Genomic DNA, 18,580 nt, shown 5'->3' with positions numbered 1-18,580 from the left:
TACAATCCAGAATTGAATTTTAGAACATTTTCAACACCACCCAAAGAAACCTGGAGCACACAGTAGCGGTCATTTGGAGCAGACAATGCTCAGCCTGAAGGGAGCTGCTGCTCCAATAGTGGTTCTGTAGCCAGCTTGGCAGAACCTCGGGAGTGAGTCGGGGAGTACTGCTCAAACCCCAGCCCCAAACAACTGCCTTTCCTCAGCCATTGGAGAGAAGTTTTCAGGCACAATGTGTTCCACGCACCAATCTTCAGGTCCAAGAAATATTTAGGTTGATGCAAAAGTAAATGTGGGGTTTTTTTTGCCACCAAAAGTAATGGCCAGGCCGGGCATGGTGGCTCATGCTTATAATCCCAGCACTTTGGGAGACTGAGGCAGGTGGATCACCTGAGGTCAGGACTTTGAGACCAGCCTGGCCAACATAGCGACACCCTATCTCTACTAAAAATACAAAAATTAGCCAGGCATAGTGGTGTGTGCCTGTAATCCCAGGGAGGCTGAGGCAAGAGAATCACTTGAACCTGGGAGGCAGAGGTTGCAGTGAGCTGAGATCAAGTCACTGCACTCTAGCTTGGGTGACAGAGCAGGACCCTGTCAAAAAAAAAAAAAAAAAAAAAAAAAGGACCCATTGGCTCATTGGCTCATTGGCTCATTGGCTCACACCTCTAATCCCAGCACTCTGGGAGGCCAAGGTGGGTGGATCACTTGAGGTTAGGAGTTCAAGATCAGCCCAGCCAACATGATGAAACCTCATCTCTACTAGAAATACAAAAATTACCCAGGCATGATGGCACATGCCTGTAGTCCCAGCTATTCAGGAGGCTAAGGCAGGAGAACTGCTTGAACCTGGGAGATGGAGGTTGCAGTGAGCTGAGATCACACCACTGCACTCTAGCCTGGGCAATAGAGCAAGACTCTGTCTCAAAAATAAACAAACAAAAAGTTTGAGCAATTCCCATCGTGGGTGATGAAGAATGCTATCAGAATTAAAAGAAATCATTTATGTCCTTTGCTTGGCGTCTGAGAGTGTTTGATCAATGGTGCTTCTTTCTTGTGTGGCCCTAGAGCCTCTACCTCCATTTAACAAAGAATCAATGATGTCAGCAGAAGTAGGTACATTTTTCTTTAAAAATAAAATAAATACCCTTCATCTGCTTTTGCTCACTATGAATGCTTCTCTCCAATTTTACCATCACCAACCTGGTTGAAACTTGAATAACAACACATTCCTAATTTGTGCCTACCCCCTTTCGCTCTTGCCCTTCTGATGCTTTCAGAAGTCACAACAAAACATTTTAAAAGCTAAATCTGGTCGTGCAATCCCCCACTCCACTGTCTGCATCAAACCCTTCCAGTATGTTGTTGCTCATCCTCTGGTCTCAGAGCAAATGTCAGCAGTAGAAAGGCCTTTCAGAACTCCTCAATCAACTTGAAATACAATCCATAAAACCCCATCTAATGGACTGAGATAGCCCCATCTGATGTCCCATGGGAGGAAATGGCCCAAAGCCCCCAAGAAAGCTCCTCAGGATTCTAAAGACAGTCTGGGCTGGTGATCTGGCTTCCACACCAGGGCCCAGAGAGTCATGAGTGCTAATAGCACTCAAAGTTGTGACTGAAGCAGGAAGCCCCAGTGGCCTCTGTCACCTGGTTCAGTGTTCTGCTTCTGGGCACAATGACTGGGCAGGAGAACACGGATGAAGGGGGTCATAACCATGGAGCCCAAGTGTGGAGCAGGGAAGGTGGGCTGAGCGGGCTAGCTGTTCAACAGCGACACCGTGTGGTGGTGACGGGAGCAACAGTCCTAGTGGACGGGTGACTACTACACAGGGCAACGGGCTGTGCAGAGCGATTGGTCAACAGCGACACCATGTGGCAGTGGAAAGAACAACAACACAGTGGGCTTATGACTCTCCACTCTGTGTGACATTAGGAATTTGGACTAAGAAAATTCCAAGGACACTTGGAACAATGAGATTTTCTGTTAATGGAGGCTGTGGAAACTCAAGAGATTAATTACGGAATTAAAAAGAGATGATTATATCTGTGCTGTAAACTGGCACTGTCAGCCACATTGGTTACAGCCAATGAATCATAAATAAGTGAACATAAATCAAGAAACAATACGAGCACACAAAATCCACAGGAAAAAAGCCAGAAGTTTTTTTTCATGAAGCACAATGGAAATTTCTTGGTTACAATTGAAACAGAATTCCTGGAGGAAATATCTGTGCAGCCTTAGCCCTTGAAAGAAGCTCATAATCCCTAAAATACACACCACACACTTTTCCAGTGAATGACGTTTCCTCATGTTTAGATCATTTCTGAAACCGAGGAAATTTGCAAGGGGCTCTTGGTTAAGATCCAGAGAGGATTCCCTGGGGAAAGGCAGCTTGTGCCCCACGGTCCATCAGGAACAGGTGCGGCTGACAGCCCCAGCACCCCTGGTGCCTTCATTTGTAGATAACATCTGCACCAAACAGCAGGAAGTTCTAGGGAGAGATGGGAATGTCATCACCAGTTGAAGACGTACCCCGTTTGTGAGTGTGAAGCTGCTGGAGTTTTAAGAAGGACATTTTGGGAGCCTGCCTGTTGGGAAGGAGAAAGGCAGGGCCAGTGGGGGCCACTCAGTGTCTTGCAGCCTGGATCTGCTCATCAACAGCTGCCAACGCCCGTGAATCTGTCAGCAGCTTCCCTGGAGCTGCCTCCTTCTCAGACTCCGAGGCCCCCCGGGCTGTTTTAGAGGCCTTCATTTGTCATCCCTGCCTCATGGCAGCTCAAGGGAGCTCTTTCTCCAATCAAGGCTGCAAAACCACTTCTCTTTGCTCCTTTGTGCCTCTCACTCAGAATTTTTAGAAATGAAGAAATTAAATTGTGCCATGGGTCATTGTTTTTAAAGCACGAACTTGGTAAAATGTGAGGAACATGTAGTATGTGCTTCCTCTGCACTCTTGGCTATTTCTTTGCAGCCTCTCAGCCTCATTAATGAGCTCCGTGCTCTAAAGAATTGGAGATTGATAGGCTGGACATTGGGGGAAAGGGAGAGGGAGGGATCTGGGTGATGTGAGGCTTTCCATGAGGGCAAGTTATCAGGAAAACTTTGACCAAGATAAGGAATGCAATGCTGGGTGATGGTTTTGCCGCAGAGGTGACAGCTTTGTGGGGAAGTGCTGGGTTTAAGAGGCCTCAGGGTTGAGACATTGGGGGAACCTGCAAATGCACAAGTGGAGAGTTTGGAAGAAAATGAAAAGACTGGGAGCATGGCTGGGACACTGGTTAGCACATAGGTGGTGGCAGCTAAGCCTGAAGAAGTTGATGAGTGTGAGGAAGGCTAGTCAATTATGGGGGAAGAGAAGAGGTCTGGGGAGGGGTCCTGGGGATCTCCAGCTTACAGAGAAGTGGCGAGAGAACAAGCAGAGGAGATGGCAACTACCCAGTGAGTGAGGCGGGTACCTAACCAGGAGCCAGGGGAATGCTGGAAACTAAGAGAAGAAAGCACGTCCAGGAAAGGCATCAGGGGCAAATGCAGATGGAGGTCAGGCTGGGCAAAGCCGCGAGGGAGGCTTCTGTGCTGTGTCTAAATCTGCCAGACATCGGCCACATGTTACACCCCACAGTGCCTGCTACGAGGCTCGCGCAAAAGGCACGCAGCATATATTTGTTAAATACTTAAATGCACCTTATAAAAGAGGCTCTTTGGCCCATCAGCGCATTTCATTTTTGCCGACTGTAGCGTGGGAAGTGGCAGTGACGGTTCACAGCCGGGAGACTGGCTTTGAATCTGGACTTCATTTGACACTGTGTGGCTTTTCTGAATTTTGATCTTTCTTCTTTGCTTATTCACAGCACCCACATCCCAGGGTTGTGGTAAGGGTAGAAAGCGCTTGACGCAGGGCTTGGCATGCAGGAAGCATTGCAGCAACGGGCTGCTACTGGTCACTATTGTTAGGGGAGATTGTGGAAAAGAGACCCTGGAACTCACCTGGTGAGACTGAAGCACCATGTTGTAGAGCTGGACCCTGGCGGGCATCGGGAGAGGGAAGCCTTTCTGCAGCTTCTCTGTGATGGAGACCACTGGTAAGGACAAGGAGAGGAGGAAAGAGAAGGGCGGGGGAGGAGGGAAGGCCAGAGCGCCTTGGTAGGCAGCCTCCCTGAATCTGCATGCCAGGGCCTAGGAAGGGACTGGCATGGGCGTACATGCCTGCAAGGAAGGCTGCCCTGGAGCCCGTCCCTCCCACCTGTGGTCCATCAGCCTCAAGTCCACTTCTAGGACCTGTGTGGGCTCCATCCCTATGATGGCCCGCCTGAGGGAGCAGCGTAGCTGGTATCCACTAAACCACAATCCCCTGAGTGCAATGGTGTGGACAGATGTGGATGTGTAATTAGGGGTATCTATGCATGTGTGCATAAAACCCCTCAATGTTTAGGATAAAGCCAGAATGGACAGTGGCCAGGGCAAGCACCCCAAATACCACCACGTAGAACTTCAGATAACTCTAGAATGTGATCTCCCAGGTCATTATAAAGCTACATTTCTCAAGGCAGGAGGACAGATCAGAGGCCTGATGGATCACATTTCATATGATAATTTGTCAGATTGATTGATAAGTTCTAAATATCCTAGTCCCAGGTTATGTGGGCCTCTATTTGTGCTTTTGCCCCTTGCTCTTAAAGGTCAGGGGCAGGCCTGCCTGAAGCTCTTCCAGGGTGGTAATCTAAGCTCTGGGTGGGGCTATCAGGAGACCCCTTTGTCCTTCTACCAGGGTCGGAAAAAGACCATGGGCTTTGGCTTAGAGATGGGATCAAATCCACGACCCACCTCTTGCCTGCTCTGTGACCTAAGGCACTAAACCATTCTGTTCTTCCACTTCCTCCTGTAAAAGTTGATGTTAATAATTCTTCATCTCATGGGGGTTTTGTAAGGGCTGGAGGCAATAACGATCAACCCATATGTAGTAAGTCAATCCAGGTAAGCTCCCTTTTTGTTCCATCCCGTTCCTGGGTCAGATGCCATCTGAGCTTCACTTGACAGCATCATTACCCAGCCCTCCTACCTGGGGCCAGGTATTAGGTGACTCTAGGTAATAAACCCCACCCTCTTCCCCCATGACTAAAAACCAGTGATTTCTCCAAAGTTCCTTACCATTAACCCTGGGCAGCACAAGAGTGGGTATAATGTAGTTCATGATATCCTGCAGCAATTCAACCTGGAAATCAGAGGGAGGATGGGAGGATGGCCCTGCGTCGCCAGGACCCCGTGGGACCGGCAGCCCTCCATCACCCTCCCTCTGTCAGCCTCCTTTCCCCTAGTGCTGCTCGGCAACCGCACAGCTGGGAGGACTGCAGAGGGGTGGACGCGAGTGACATGTGAAAACTTGGCAGCCCAGTCAAGGTCATGGAAGTGGGTTGTTTTGCTCCGACGTTCCTGATGTAAAGCACGTTCTCCATTGTAAGGTTTGGGGCCTTGCCACCCACGACAATGATGAGGAAGGTCATCAGACAGTATTTAAATGGGAAAAGCTTGGCTTAAAAATGTGTCCTCTCAGACATGGCAGTTAGAGGGCAAACTGGATCAACCGTTTTGAGGGCTATTTGGAGCAATGCTCATCAGAAGCCTGTGTGTGCCTTGTAGGGCTTGGCGGTTCATGACTGTAACCCCAGTGCTCTGGGAGGCTGAGGCGAGGGGATCACTCGAGACCCAGAGGAGTTCAAGACCGGCCTGGGCAACATAGCAAAACCCCATGTGCCTTTGGGCTAGCAAACATGCTTCGGAGGAATTTATCCTAAGGAAATAATGTAGGGTGCAGGAAAGAATTTGGATGCAAGATGTTGACCAAAGCAACAAATTTGTCCAAAACAATAAAATTAAAAGCAACCTCCACATTCAGCAATAGAGGAATCACTTGGTGGAAAATGGTAATACTTTAATAGAGGAAATATCATGTGACTGTTAAGAATGATATTGTAGAAATGTAAGTATCAACACTGAGATAACCATGATACATTTTTGAGTGAGAAAAAGCAGGCTGTAGAAATCACATCGTTCCATTTTTTAATTAAATAGGCATAGTAGAAAGTCAGGAAGAATATTCTCCAAATTATTCACTAAGTGATGAAAATTTGCATGGTTTTAATTTTCTTTCTTTTGCAAATCTGTAGGTTCTGATTGCCCTACAGTACATATGTTTTGCTTTGGCGATAATAAAAAAATTTTAAAAATAGTGTAAAACACTCGAGATGCTTGCCTGCAGTCATGAAATTTACAGCTTGTAAATGTATCTGTTTTTGTTTCTGGAACAACTGAGTCTCCTTCCCTGGTCTGTTATTCCCTGGCCTCACCAAATGCAGTGCCCTCCTTCCTGTGAATCCTGAGAACTTTACATTTCTATTTTCTGCAGAAGTAGAAATTAGTTATGGACTTAGTCAAGCCACCAAGACAGCCTTGGAACCAGTGAGTCCATGAAAATACAGTGACGTTGCATTTGGTCCTTCCATTTGGAATCTCATCAGGTGAAAATGGCTGGTTGGATTTACATCAGATTTGAAGGGGACACTGGGACGGTATGACTTTGGGCTTGGGGGGCTTATGAGGCACTTACGTGGTGGGGTCATCTCAGAAATCTTAAGGAAATGTTCTGCAGAGCAGCAGAAACTGGGATTCAGCCAGAGCCCACCAGGAGATTCAGGCCAATGTAGCAAGACCCCGGATAGCCAACCGCGGCTTCTGAGGTTACACAAAGGCAGGTGCTGTGTGTGGCTGGCGTTGAACAGCAAGGTCAACTACTTCCCAGTAACAGGGCAGCTCGTCATCAGCACCCCTTGTGAGGACAGCAGGGGCAAATCTACTTAACAATGAGCAGTGACTCCTGGGCAGTGGAAATGCCTACGTGAGCTGGGGTTCTCCCTGCTCCTCCCTCTTCTACCAGACCTTTCTCATGTCCATACATGGCTCTGCCATTCATCCAACTGCTTCCCCCAAACTCTAGAATTCAGCTGAACAATCCTTTCCTTCCTCACACAGCCGTGAGGGAGGCTTCTGTGCTGTGCCTGAATCTGCCAGACACTGACCCCATGTTATACCCCACAGTACCTAGTACAATGCTGGGTGCGACACGTATTCATTAAGTATTCAAACGCACCTTATAAAAGAGGCTCACATCTCCCCTAGGTTCTGTCTAAAGAAGCTGTGCAACACGTATCCATTAAGTATTCAAACGCACCTTATAAAAGAAGCTCACATCTCCCCTAGGTTCTGTCTAAATTGACTTCCAAAATATGTCTCCAATCCACCGTCTTTCTCTTCTCCTAGGCTGAGTTCCAGCCCCCAGCATCTCCCATGTACAAACACACCAGCCTCCCCTCGTCTGTAATCCACACCCTCACCCCAGCCAGGGGGAGCTTTTACAAAGTTACAAATCCACTGATAGCACTCCCTGCAGGAAACAGGGCACTGCTGCTCACTGCCTGTGAGCACACCATGTCCCCTCCTCTAGCCCAGCCTGGAAGGCCCTGGGTGAGCCAGTCCCTGCCGGCCCCTCTGGCCATATCTCCTCCGATGCCCCCTACTCACTCTGCTCCAGACACACAGGCTCCTTCCATTCCCCAAACGCACCAAGCTTGTTCCCACCACAGCGCCTTTGCCCCTGCTCTTTCCTCTGCTGGTTCTTTCTCATCCTTCAGTCCAACATCACCTCCTCGGGGAGGCCTTCCCTGATCACACCCTCTGACGCTTCATTCTCCCCCATCACTTTCCACTCAACCCAACTTTGGTTTTCATAGCTCTGATTGTGACTGAAATGATCTTCTCTTTCTTTCTTTCTTTCTTTCTTTCTTTCTTTCTTTCTTTCTTTCTTTCTTTCTTTCTTTCTCTCTCTCTCTCTCTCTCTCTCTTTCTTTCTTTCTTTCTTTCTTTCTTTCTTTTTTTTTTTGAGACAGGGTCTCACTCTGTTGCCCAGGCTGGGGTGCAGTGTCGCATGATCTTAGCCCGTGTAACCTGGAACTCCTGGGCTGAAGCCATTCTCCTGCCTCAGAACCCCAAGCATCTGGGACTACTGGTGCATGCCAACACACCCACCTAATTTTTGTTTTTTATAAGAGATGACATTTTGCTATGTTGCCCAGGCTGGTCTTGAACTCCTAGCCTCAAGCAATCCTCCTGCTTTGGCCTCCCAAAGTGCTGGGATCATAGATGTGAGCCACAGTGCCTCCATTTCTCATTGTGCTGTCTTCCCACTGCCGTCTAAGGCTCTGAGAAGGCATCGCTTCCCTGTCTTGTGCGTCAGCCTGTCCCATACTTGGAGCAGCACTTGGCACCTAGCAGGTGCTCAATAAAGGAATTCATTTGTTCCCTCAACAGATATTTGCTGAGCAGATTTTCTCTATCAGATCGTGCATGTTTAATCCCATTTAAGCTGTACTACACTCACTCCGGTGGGGAAGACCTGGAGTTCAGAAAAGGGAAGTGACTGGCCCAAGACCCCACGGTTAGTGGGCATGGAGCAGGGATTCTGACTCGGATCCCTCTGCCCACCAAACTCCTCAAACCATTAGTTCACAACAAATTATATGCCAATGAACCGGGAGCCGCCTAAATAATGCCACGAGCCTGTGACATGTCCCCCCACCCCGCCAGGCCGGGGGAAGGAAGAAGCCGCCAGGGGCATCAGACTCACCGGGAAGGGGCCAATATTGGAGTGCTTCAGTTCCAGGAGCAGCCTGTGGGAGGGTGAGGAGAAGGCTGAGATCACCAATTGCTTGACTACTGTGAGAACCAGTCTCTAGAGAGGACAGACCCACTCCGGTGACACTCCTCAGTTTTCCCACCCACTATCCACTCTGCTTCCACCGGTCACAGACCCCCGATGTTTCCTCTGGAGAATTCACACATTCCCTGCATCGTCAGTGCCGTTGACCCCACACTGAGCTCTAGGCCGTGCTGGCCAAAGGACATCGTCCTCCTCTCCAGCCACAGTCATTCCTGCAAGGATGGACCTGTGACCTACACCGGCCTCATGAAAGTCGGTCCCAGGACTTCCGCTGGGAATATGGGAATTAGGTATTTTCTTTTCTCTGGGAAAATAAGGAAGCTCCTGGTGACTGTTTTGCCGCCACTTGGTGACAGCCTGCTGGGGAATGAAGCCAGCATAGAGGACAGCAGAGCCAGGAGATGGAGAGAGATTCCTAAGGACATCATTTGAGCAGCCGGGTCTTTTCCTTGTCTGAAAACCTTGGACTTTTCAGTTTCCTGAGCCGGTCTACTATCCTCCCTTTATGGCCTTTATGACACATTAATAGTGATCTCAGAGAAAGGAGGGAACATACGGCAGTTCATTGAACCCTGACATTCATTAGCTGTGTCGGCTGCTTTGTCCCACTGAATCCCAAAGGCATTCCAAAAGGCAAGGGCTATTACACGCATTTTTACAGATGAGGAAACCAACACTCAGAGGTCAAGCAATGGTCCAAGGTCACACAGCTAACATTAGCAAAGCAGGTTTCTTTTTTTCCTTCTTCTTTGAGATGGGGCTTCACTCTGCTGCTCAGGCTGGAGTGCAGTCACGGCTGCACTGCAAAGCAAAATCATGGCTCACTGCAGCCTCAACCTCCCTGGGCTCAAGTGATCCTCCTACCTCAGCCTCCTAAGTAGTTGGGATTACAGGTGTGTGCTGCCATACCCAGCTAATTCTTAAGTGTTTTTTGTAGAGACGGGGGGGGGGGTCTCACTATGTTGCCCAGGCTGTAATAAAGCAGGGTTTTGGCCAGGCAAGGTAGCTTACACCTGTAATCCCAGCACTTTGGAAGGCCAAGGTGGGCAGATCACCTGAGGCCAAGAGTTCGAGATCAGCCTGGCCAACATAGGGAAACCCCATCTTTTGTACTAAATATACAAAAATTAACCCGGTGTGATGGTATGTGCCTGTAGTCCCAGCTATTCAAAGGGCTGAGGCAGGAGAAAAGCTTGAACCTGGGAGGCCGGGGTTGCAGTGAGCTGAGATTGTGCCATTACACACCAGCCTGGGTGACAGAGTGAGACTCTCTCTAAAATAAATAAATAAATAAAATAAAACAGGGTTTCAAACAGGGCTCCTTGAAGGCAAAGCCTTGGTTGTCTCCAACACTGTACAAAGCGTGAAAACTTGACCTTGCTCCCGAAGAGTCAGTAGCTCCAGGGTTCCTGCTCCATGGGTTCTCACACCTGACCCCACCTCCTGCACATCCCAGAAAGTCAAAGTCTGTGCTCAGCCCACCCCCAGCTGTATCCTCTCCAGCTCCTTTATTTGAGACGCCCATGGGTGTTTCAAGAGAAATTAAATCCATATGGTTCTGAAGCAGGAACGCTTGTCAACATGATGCTGGGAGAAATGAGCAGCACGGAAACCTCTGAGGCCCGTCTCAAGGTTAAGAAGGACGGCTCGGTGCCAGGGAGAAGGCGGGACTGGGCAGGGATGTGGGTCAAGGCTGTGTGTAAAGAGTGCAAATGAGCTGAAGAGGCGGGTGCCTGGTCTAACTGTGGGGGCCCCCACATCTGATCACTCACAATGTCTGCTTCTCTCTGCCCCCACGCTCCCTCCCTCCATCTCTCTAAGTGTCTCACTCCGTCTCCCTGAGTGTCTTCCTCCGTCTCCCTGAGTGTCTCCGTCTCCCTGAGTGCCTCCCTCCATCTGTCTGAGTGTCTCTCTCCGTCTCCCTGAGTGCCTCCCTCTGTCTCCCTGAGTGCCTCCCTCTGTCTTTCTGAGTGTCTCCCTCTGTCACTCTGAGTGTCTCCCTCTGTCTCCCTGAGTGCCTCCCTCTGTCTCTGTGAGTGTCTCCCTCTGTCTCCCTGAGTGTCTCTGTGAGTGTCTCCCTCTGTCTCCCTGAGTGCCTCCCTCTGTCTCCCTGAGTGCCTCCCTCTGTCTTTCTGAGTGTCTCCCTCTGTCACTGAGTGTCTCCCTCTGTCTCCCTGAGTGCCTCCCTCTGTCTCTCTGAGTGTCTCCCTCTGTCTCCCTGAGTGTCTCTGTGAGTGCCTCCCTCTGTCTCTCTGAGTGTCTCCCTCTGTGTCTCTGAGTATCTCCCTCTGTCTCTGCCTTTCCTTTTCTCTGTCCACTTTCCTGCCACAGTCATTGCTGCAAGGATGGATCTGTGACCTACGCTGGCCCCATGAAAGTCGGTCCGAGGACTTCCGCTGGGAATATTGGGAATGAGGTTTTCTCTTTACTCTGGGAAAATAAGGAAGCTCCTGGTGACTATTTTGCTGCCACTTGGTGACAGCCTGCTGGGGAATGAAGCCAGGGCAGAAGACAGCAGAGCCAAGAGATGGAGACAGAATCTCCCTCCCTCCCTTCCTTTGTGTCTGTCGCCTCTGAGTGTCACTCTCTGTGTCTCTGCCTCTTTCTCTATGTCTCACCCTCCTTTCTATATTTCTTTTTCTTTAAATAATCTGTTTGTTTATTTTGAGACAGGGCCTTACTCTGTTGTCCAATCTGGAGTGCAGTGGCTCAAACATGCACTGCATCCTTGACCTGCCAGGCTGGAGTGATCCTCCCACCTCAGCCTCTCGAGTAGCTGGGACCCCAGGCGTGTACTACCATGCCTGGCTAATTAAAAAACACTTTTTTCTTTTTGTAAAGACAAGGTTTCACTATGTTGCCCAGGCTGGCCTCGAACTCTTAGGCTCAGGCAATCCTCCCACCATGGCCTCCCAAAGTGCTGGGCGAGAGACGTGAGCCACCCCGCCTGGCCCTGTGTTTCTCTTTCCCTCCTGCATACTGAGTGTTCATTCTATCCCTGGAAGTGTTCTCAACACTGCAGCACATACTAACACCTCATTTCAGCTCACAGTGATGCTGTTGGCAAAGGCATTACTGGGCTTGTGTTTTACTTTTTGAGACCAAGTTTCACTCTGCCCAGGCTGGAGTGCAATGGGGCGATCTCGGCTCACTGCAACCTCTGCCTCCCGGGCTGAAGCGATTCTCCTGCCTCAGCTTCTCAAATAGCTGGGATTATAGGTGCCCACCATGACGCCTGGCTAATTTTTATTTCACCATGTTGGCCAGACTGGCTCAAACTCCTGACCTCAGGTGATCCTCCCGCCTCAGCCTTCCAAAGTGCTGGGATTAGAGTTGTGAGCTGCCGCATCTGACCTTACTGGGCTTATTTTATAGCCGGGAACTGAGGTTGGCAGCGTTTTGTTGCTTGCCAAGGTGAGCTGCACTTCAAACACAGGCAGCCTCATGTCGGGGCCACACTCCTCACCACAAACCCCTGCCAGGACTCGAATTAGGGTCATGTGGATTCTAGAGTCTCCCAGCAGAGCTGGTGGTTAAAGTCCCAAGGATGGGGCGAGAAGAAGTTGAAGTGGGATTTCCAAGTGTCAGGGAAAGCCAGGACGTGAGATGGCTGGATGCTGCTGTGGTTCAGTGGGGGTCATAGCTGATGCCTCCCAGCCACAAGGACTGGCAGTGTCCCAGAACGCAGGACTGTCATTGCTAGAACTGGGACACTCGGCTGGTGGCAGTGGCTCACGCCTGTAATCCCAGCACTTTGGGAGGCTGAGGCGGGTGGATCACCTGAGGTCAGGAGTTTGAGACCAGCCTGGCCAACATGGTGAAACCCTGTCTCTATTAAAAATACAAAAATGAACCGGGCGTGGTGGTGCATGCCTGTAATCCCAGTTACTTGGGAGGCTGAGGCAGGAGAATCGCTTAAACCTGGGAGGCGGAGGTTGCAGTGAGTCAAGTTAGCACCACTGCACTCCAGCCTGGGAGACAGAGTGAGACTCTCAAAAAAAAAAAAAAAAAAAGAAAAGAAAGAAAGAAAAAAAGAACTGAGACACTCATGGATAAACTGAGAATGGTTGATCATCTACAATGTGTGACCTCGAGTGAGTCACTTTTTCTCTGAGCTTCAGGTTCCTGGTCTGCAAAATGGAGTGTTGTGGCCACACACTTGCTGAGGCTTTAACGTGATGAGCGAACAGGAAAGCAACAATGCGGTGCTTCTGTACACACAGGGCCACTGCCGTCCCACGGCAGCCAAGGACAGATGGGCAGCCCCCTCCTCCCCTCACAGGCCCCCTTACCTATCCACCTTGAGCTCTCCGACAAGCCTGTCGGACCTCACGCCGACCTCCAGGGAACCATGAGTGCTCTGCCAAAACAACAACCCAGGGTGAAGCGCCCCAACCCGGGTGCCTTGCTGCAGGGCCTCCGAGCCAAGGAGGGTGAGCTTCACAGCAGCCCAGGGTGAAGCGCCCCGACCCAGGCGCCTTGCTGCAGGGCCTCCGAGCCAAGGAGGGTGAGCTTCACAGAAGCCCAGGGTGAAGCGCCCCGACCCAGGCGCCTTGCTGCAGGGCCTCTGAGCCAAGGAGGGTGAGCTTCACAGAAGCCCAGGGTGAAGTGCCCCGACCCAGGCGCCTTGCTGCAGGGCCTCCGAGCCAAGGAGGGTGAGCTTCACAGCAGCCCAGGGTGAAGCGCCCCGACCCAGGCGCCTTGCTGCAGGGCCTCCGAGCCAAGGAGGGTGAGCTTCACCACAGCTCCCCAGGGCAGTCCACACCCCTGCGGGGTCAGGCTGCGCGGCCAGAGGAGTGGGGAGACTTCCCGTGGCTTTGCGGCTGCTGAGTTCTAAACTGTCAGCCAGTTTCCATTTTCTCTCTCTACTTCCAGGACCATTTCAGAGTTCTTGGCAACTCTTGGAGGGGCTGTATGAGACAGACCTCAGTGCTGCAGTCCAGGCCAGCCCTGTTCTCACAATCCCTCATTCATTAATTCATTCACAAAATATGTATTGAGGAGGAAGTCCCGGGTTCCCACTTCAGCTATTCTGTGCAGTCTGTGTGATCTTGGATGACCCCCAGGACCTATTCTCTCTGCAAAGTGGGGTAACAGGTGGGGAGACCCAGTGGACCTGCCTAAGGCCTCTAAGTGCTTTCTGGTGTGGAGAGTGTCTGAACCACCCCCTCAGCGGCCATATAGGCACCACCAAATGACTGTGAAGTGACGGAGTTATCAAAGGGATGAATGCATAAGGCCACAGTGGAGTGAAAACTGAGGCAAATGGAAGATTAAACAAATATATGAATGAAAGAATAACAAAGATACGCATGAATGAATAAGTGATGGGTGAATGAATGAACAAATATTACAAATGAATGATCACTTGAACAAAAGTGTAAGTAAATGAATAATTGAATAAAGGAATCCATGTAGGCATCAGAAAAGGTATGACATATTTCAAGTCAACAATCTAATAATAGAATAAATTAATAATTGAATGAATGAACAAATACAAAAATGCATAATTGAATTACTAAAGATGTAAGTGAATGAATTGGAAATAGTACACATATTTCAAGCCAACATGGAATGAATAATTGAATGAATGAGAAATCGAGTGGATGAATAACTGAGTGAATAAGTAAACAAATGCACTAGTGAGTGGCTGGATGAATGAATGCTTGCAGGAGCCAGCACCGTTGAGGAAGTGGCTGAGTGTCAGGCTCTGGAGTGGCACAGTCCAGGTGTGAACCCGGACAGGATTCACGCTTAGTCTCCTGACTCCAAGGACAGTGCTCTCGGGACTGTCTAGGGCTCCTCATCTGTCCACACCCAGGAACAGCTTACCATGCCGATCAGGAAGAGAGAAGCCAGGGAGGAGTTGGCGAGGACGGCAAAGGCCTGGATGTCCAGGGCAGGGAAGAAGGAGAGGCCGGTGGGCTGTATGGACAGTTGTGGCGGGGCAGAGGCTGAGATGTGGATCTGTATCTTCATGTTGGGAAACATCTTGGCTACCTGCAGCCCCCAGTGGAGACAGCCAAGGAAAGGAGGAGTTCCTGTTGAAATGTTTCTAAATCCTATCTTGCCCCGCCCTGCTTAAACACCTCCAGCATCTTCCCATTGCTCTTAGAATAAATCCTAAGATGGCAGAATCTGGTAGCTGGCACCCTGCCAGCCTCACCACCTGTGCCTCTGCCTCTTGTCTTCCATCTCCAGCCACATGGAACTCTTTCTGTGCCTCAAACTCAACAAGCTCTCTTGTCACCTAAAACCCTTTGCACTCTCTGTTCCTCCTTGTTGAATGCTTTTCCTCACATTCTTCTCTATCTTGGCTCTTTCCCTTCCTTCGGGTCTCTGCAGATGTCACTTTCTCAGAGAGCAGTAGTGGCTTCCAGGGGGAACTAAGCAGGGCCTTGGTGACCTTCTTCCCATCTCTCTTAGCCTCTGATCTTCCCCAGGTAAACCCACAGTCTGAGTAAAAATAACGTGACTGTTATGCAAATGAAGCTTCAAGACAATCCCCTGGATACCACTACCCGCCACACCTCTCCCCACAACAGGGCTTCTCTGTATAGAAATTTCTGGAGTTTTACCACCAGAGAGGCTGCTATAAACGGAATGTTTGCGTCCTCGCAAATTCGTATGCTGAAGCCCTAATTCCCAGTGTGGCTGTATTTGGAGAAGGGCCTCTAAGGAAGTAACTGAGGTTAAGTGAGTTCATAAGGGTAGGGTCCTGATCCAATAGAATTAGTGCCCTTATAAGAAGAGATTCCAAGAGCTGTCTCCCGCCCCCATCACACATGCATTGAGAAAAGGCTCTGTGAGAGCACAGCAAGAAGGAGGCAGTCTACAAGCCAGGAAGAGAGTCCTCACTAGAAACCAAATCTGCCGACACCTTAACCTTGGACTTCCAGCCTCCAGAGCTATGAGAAGTAAACCCTGTTTATGCCACCTGGTCTGTGCCATTTTATTATGGCAGACTGAGCAGATAAAGACAGAGGTCCTCCTCGACCATCTTGTCTAAAGTAACGTCATCCACCTGTCAGTTTTACTGGTCACATTCCACATTATTTTTCTTATCGTTTTGGGTATCTGAATATTTTTCTCTCTCCACTGGTCTGGGAGCTCCAGGAGGGCAGGGAGGTGGTCTATTTTGTTGGGTTCCCAACATAGGGCCCCAGGTTCATGGTGGGCATTCAGTAAATATTTATTGCTTGAAAGACCCCCCGCCCCCACCCTCTGCCAGCATCTACTCCCACACTTGGTCAACTGGGCGCTTGGAGCCTTTCTCTGTTCTGGGGATGAAGCTATTTCTACCCCTTCATTCTGGGTTGCCTCTGGATCTTGTGTGTGTATTTTGGTGAGGGGTCTCATCCTCCACTCAGCAAAGCCTTGTCCTCCTGAGAAGCCCCCAGGCTCACTAAAGGAAAGCAAGGTCCTCCTTACCTCGGGTAGGAAGCTTCCAAAGAATTTGGTTGTCAGTCGAAATTTGGACTCCTTTGGAATCTGTAGCAAGAGAAGAGAAAAGGATCTCGGAGGATGCTGTTATAGGCAGAGTGGAGGGGGTGAGTTCTGCATGGGGGTGAGAGACTGACTGTACACACAGTGGCCAGCCCCTATGTGACAACAGAGTAACCGACCCACAACCTCTGTAGCAACCAGTCCCAAAGCCAAACCACACCTTCTGCAGCAGTTTGTCCAGAATGGTCAGGAGCTGGTCAGTGAATGCCTACTTGTTTTTTGCTCCTGAGACAACCCAATCTTCCTTCAAACCAATCTCACAGGACGCCCCATTTCCAGCAAGCCTGTCTCTGCCTTAGCGTGATGCTAGGACTGGATGACAGTCTGAGGACTGGGTGACGGTCTGACAACTACTCAATCAATGTGGCTTTTTTTTTTTTTTGAGACAGAGTCTTACTCTGTCACCTAGGCTGGAGTGCAGTGGCACAATCTCAGCTCACTGCAACACCTGCCTCCTGGGTTCAAGTGATTCTCCTGCATCAGTTTCCTGAGTAGCTGGGATTACAGGTGCCCACCACCACGCCTGGCTAATTTTTGTATTTTTAGTAGAGGCAAGGCTGGTCTCGAACTCTTGACCTCATGATCCACCCTCCTTGGCCTCCCAAAAAGGGCCTGGGTTACAGGTGTGAGCCACCATGCCCAGCCTTATGTTTCTTATTCATTATTTCCTACATTCCGAGCTGTGTGCTTGGTCCTCTCATAGACTAATATCTCATTTAATCAGGCACTGATACCTCATTTAATCTTCACATCATCCTTTGGAGAAAAACAGTTATTGGTGTTTTACAGATGACCAAACAGGTTCTGAGAGGTGGAGTAACTGACCTGGGTCACCCAGCTGGAGAGGGGCGGGGCTGATGTTAGAACTCAGCTCTAGCTGACTCTGGAGTCAACACCTTAACCTCCCGCACTGTGAGAAAAGCTTTTTCCAGATTTGTCTGGAAGGTCTGCAGGACTCTGAGTCCAGTGCTCTTCCCATGCCCCCACACAGCCCGGCCTTACCATGTCATCTGTAAGGGTCATCTTCAAGACCCCAGCCTCTTGGTATACAAGCCCAGCTGTGTTGAAGAAATAGTCAGAGAGGCCCAGGTATACCATGCGGTCGTGGGCAGCGGGAAACTCCATCACTGGAGGAGCAAAGGGAGGTGGATTGTGGTGGTTCAGACGGTAAAACTCCCCCTGGGGGTAGAGGCAACAGAGTGAGCCTAGATATTTTTCAGGAATTATAATTCAACATCTCCATTCAGGAAAAGATGGGCCGAGGACACCAGCTGTACACTCGCAAAGGAGACAGCAATGACTGGAAGCTAACAGGAGCGTCAAGTGCCTCCCAGGAGCTGGTTTCCGAGGGCTCCTCATGCCAGTCCTGGGAAGGCAGGTGTGACTATGCTTATTGTACAGGAGAGGACACCGAGGCACAGAAAGGTGAAGTGACTTGCCCAAGGTCACACAGCTGGTAAGTGGCAGAGCCAGGAATTGAACCCAGGCTTCCAACGTTCCGTGAACATTTTCCTAACCACACCATTGTCTCACCCTCAACCTTGCTAAGAAGCACAGAAACCCTATGAAAAGAACGGTGAAACCCTGTTGGTTTCATCTGTGAAGTTAGTAAAATGGGAAAAGGGGTAGATTGTTTTGAGTGTCGTGTGTGCTTTGAACTGATGCTATCCGGTGTTTGCTGAGCGCATTCATAAGCCGCTGGGGTTGTTTTTCATGTTTCTGAAGAGCAGTTTGGTGATATGTTGTAAAAGTGGATCATTTATTTAGCAAATAAATGTTGAGCTTAAAAAAGCAAATTATAGTTGGATACATATGGTAGGATACCACTTATGTAAAATTTAGAGGCTCATAAAAACTATAAAAACACAAGCTAGAAGGCCACACAGCAACATCATCAGTGTGGTTCTGGGGTGCGGGGAGAGGCACCCAAGGGGGCCTCATTAGTTATTTCTACAATGTTTTATTTTTTTAAAAATCAGAGGCAAATATGACAAAATGGTAAGATTTCTTTTTTTTTTTTGAGACAGAGTTTCGCCGTTGTTACCCAGGCTGGAGTGCAATGGCGCGATCTCGGCTCACCGCAACCTCCGCCTCCTGGGTTCAGGCAATTCTCCTGCCTCAGCCTCCTGAGTAGCTGGGATTACAGGCACGTGCCACCGTGCCCAGCTAATTTTTTGTATTTCTAGTAGAGATATGGTTTCACCATGTTGACCAGGATGGTCTCAATCTCTTGACCTCGTGACCCACCCACCTCGGCCTCCCAAAGTGCTGGGATTATAGGCTTGAGCCACCGCGCCCGGCCAGGT

The 18,580-nt window shown here is 49.7% G+C and overlaps 1 protein-coding gene across 1 annotated transcript in view; it reads right to left on the bottom strand.

Annotated features, from left to right (window-relative positions):
• Positions 1-1,016: 1,016 nt before the first annotated feature.
• BPI (bactericidal permeability increasing protein) overlaps positions 1,017-18,580 on the bottom strand; it is a 36,189-nt gene continuing 18,625 nt past the window's right edge. Inside the window, exons 8-15 of the mRNA XM_035298584.3 lie at positions 17,277-17,453; positions 16,200-16,259; positions 14,601-14,768; positions 13,061-13,128; positions 8,676-8,718; positions 5,147-5,210; positions 3,986-4,077; positions 1,017-2,495 (exon numbers count right to left, since the gene is read on the bottom strand). Of these exons, the coding sequence (XP_035154475.1) occupies positions 2,457-2,495; positions 3,986-4,077; positions 5,147-5,210; positions 8,676-8,718; positions 13,061-13,128; positions 14,601-14,768; positions 16,200-16,259; positions 17,277-17,453 (711 nt within the window). The 3' untranslated portion in view covers positions 1,017-2,456. The remainder of the gene's footprint in view (positions 2,496-3,985; positions 4,078-5,146; positions 5,211-8,675; positions 8,719-13,060; positions 13,129-14,600; positions 14,769-16,199; positions 16,260-17,276; positions 17,454-18,580) is intronic.

Source organism: Callithrix jacchus, chromosome 5 (assembly GCF_049354715.1).
Source record: "Callithrix jacchus isolate 240 chromosome 5, calJac240_pri, whole genome shotgun sequence".
In the NCBI taxonomy this organism is placed as follows: domain Eukaryota; kingdom Metazoa; phylum Chordata; class Mammalia; order Primates; family Cebidae; genus Callithrix; species Callithrix jacchus.
Note: the sequence above shows the minus strand (reverse complement) of the source record. Positions and strands in the feature narration are given on the sequence as shown.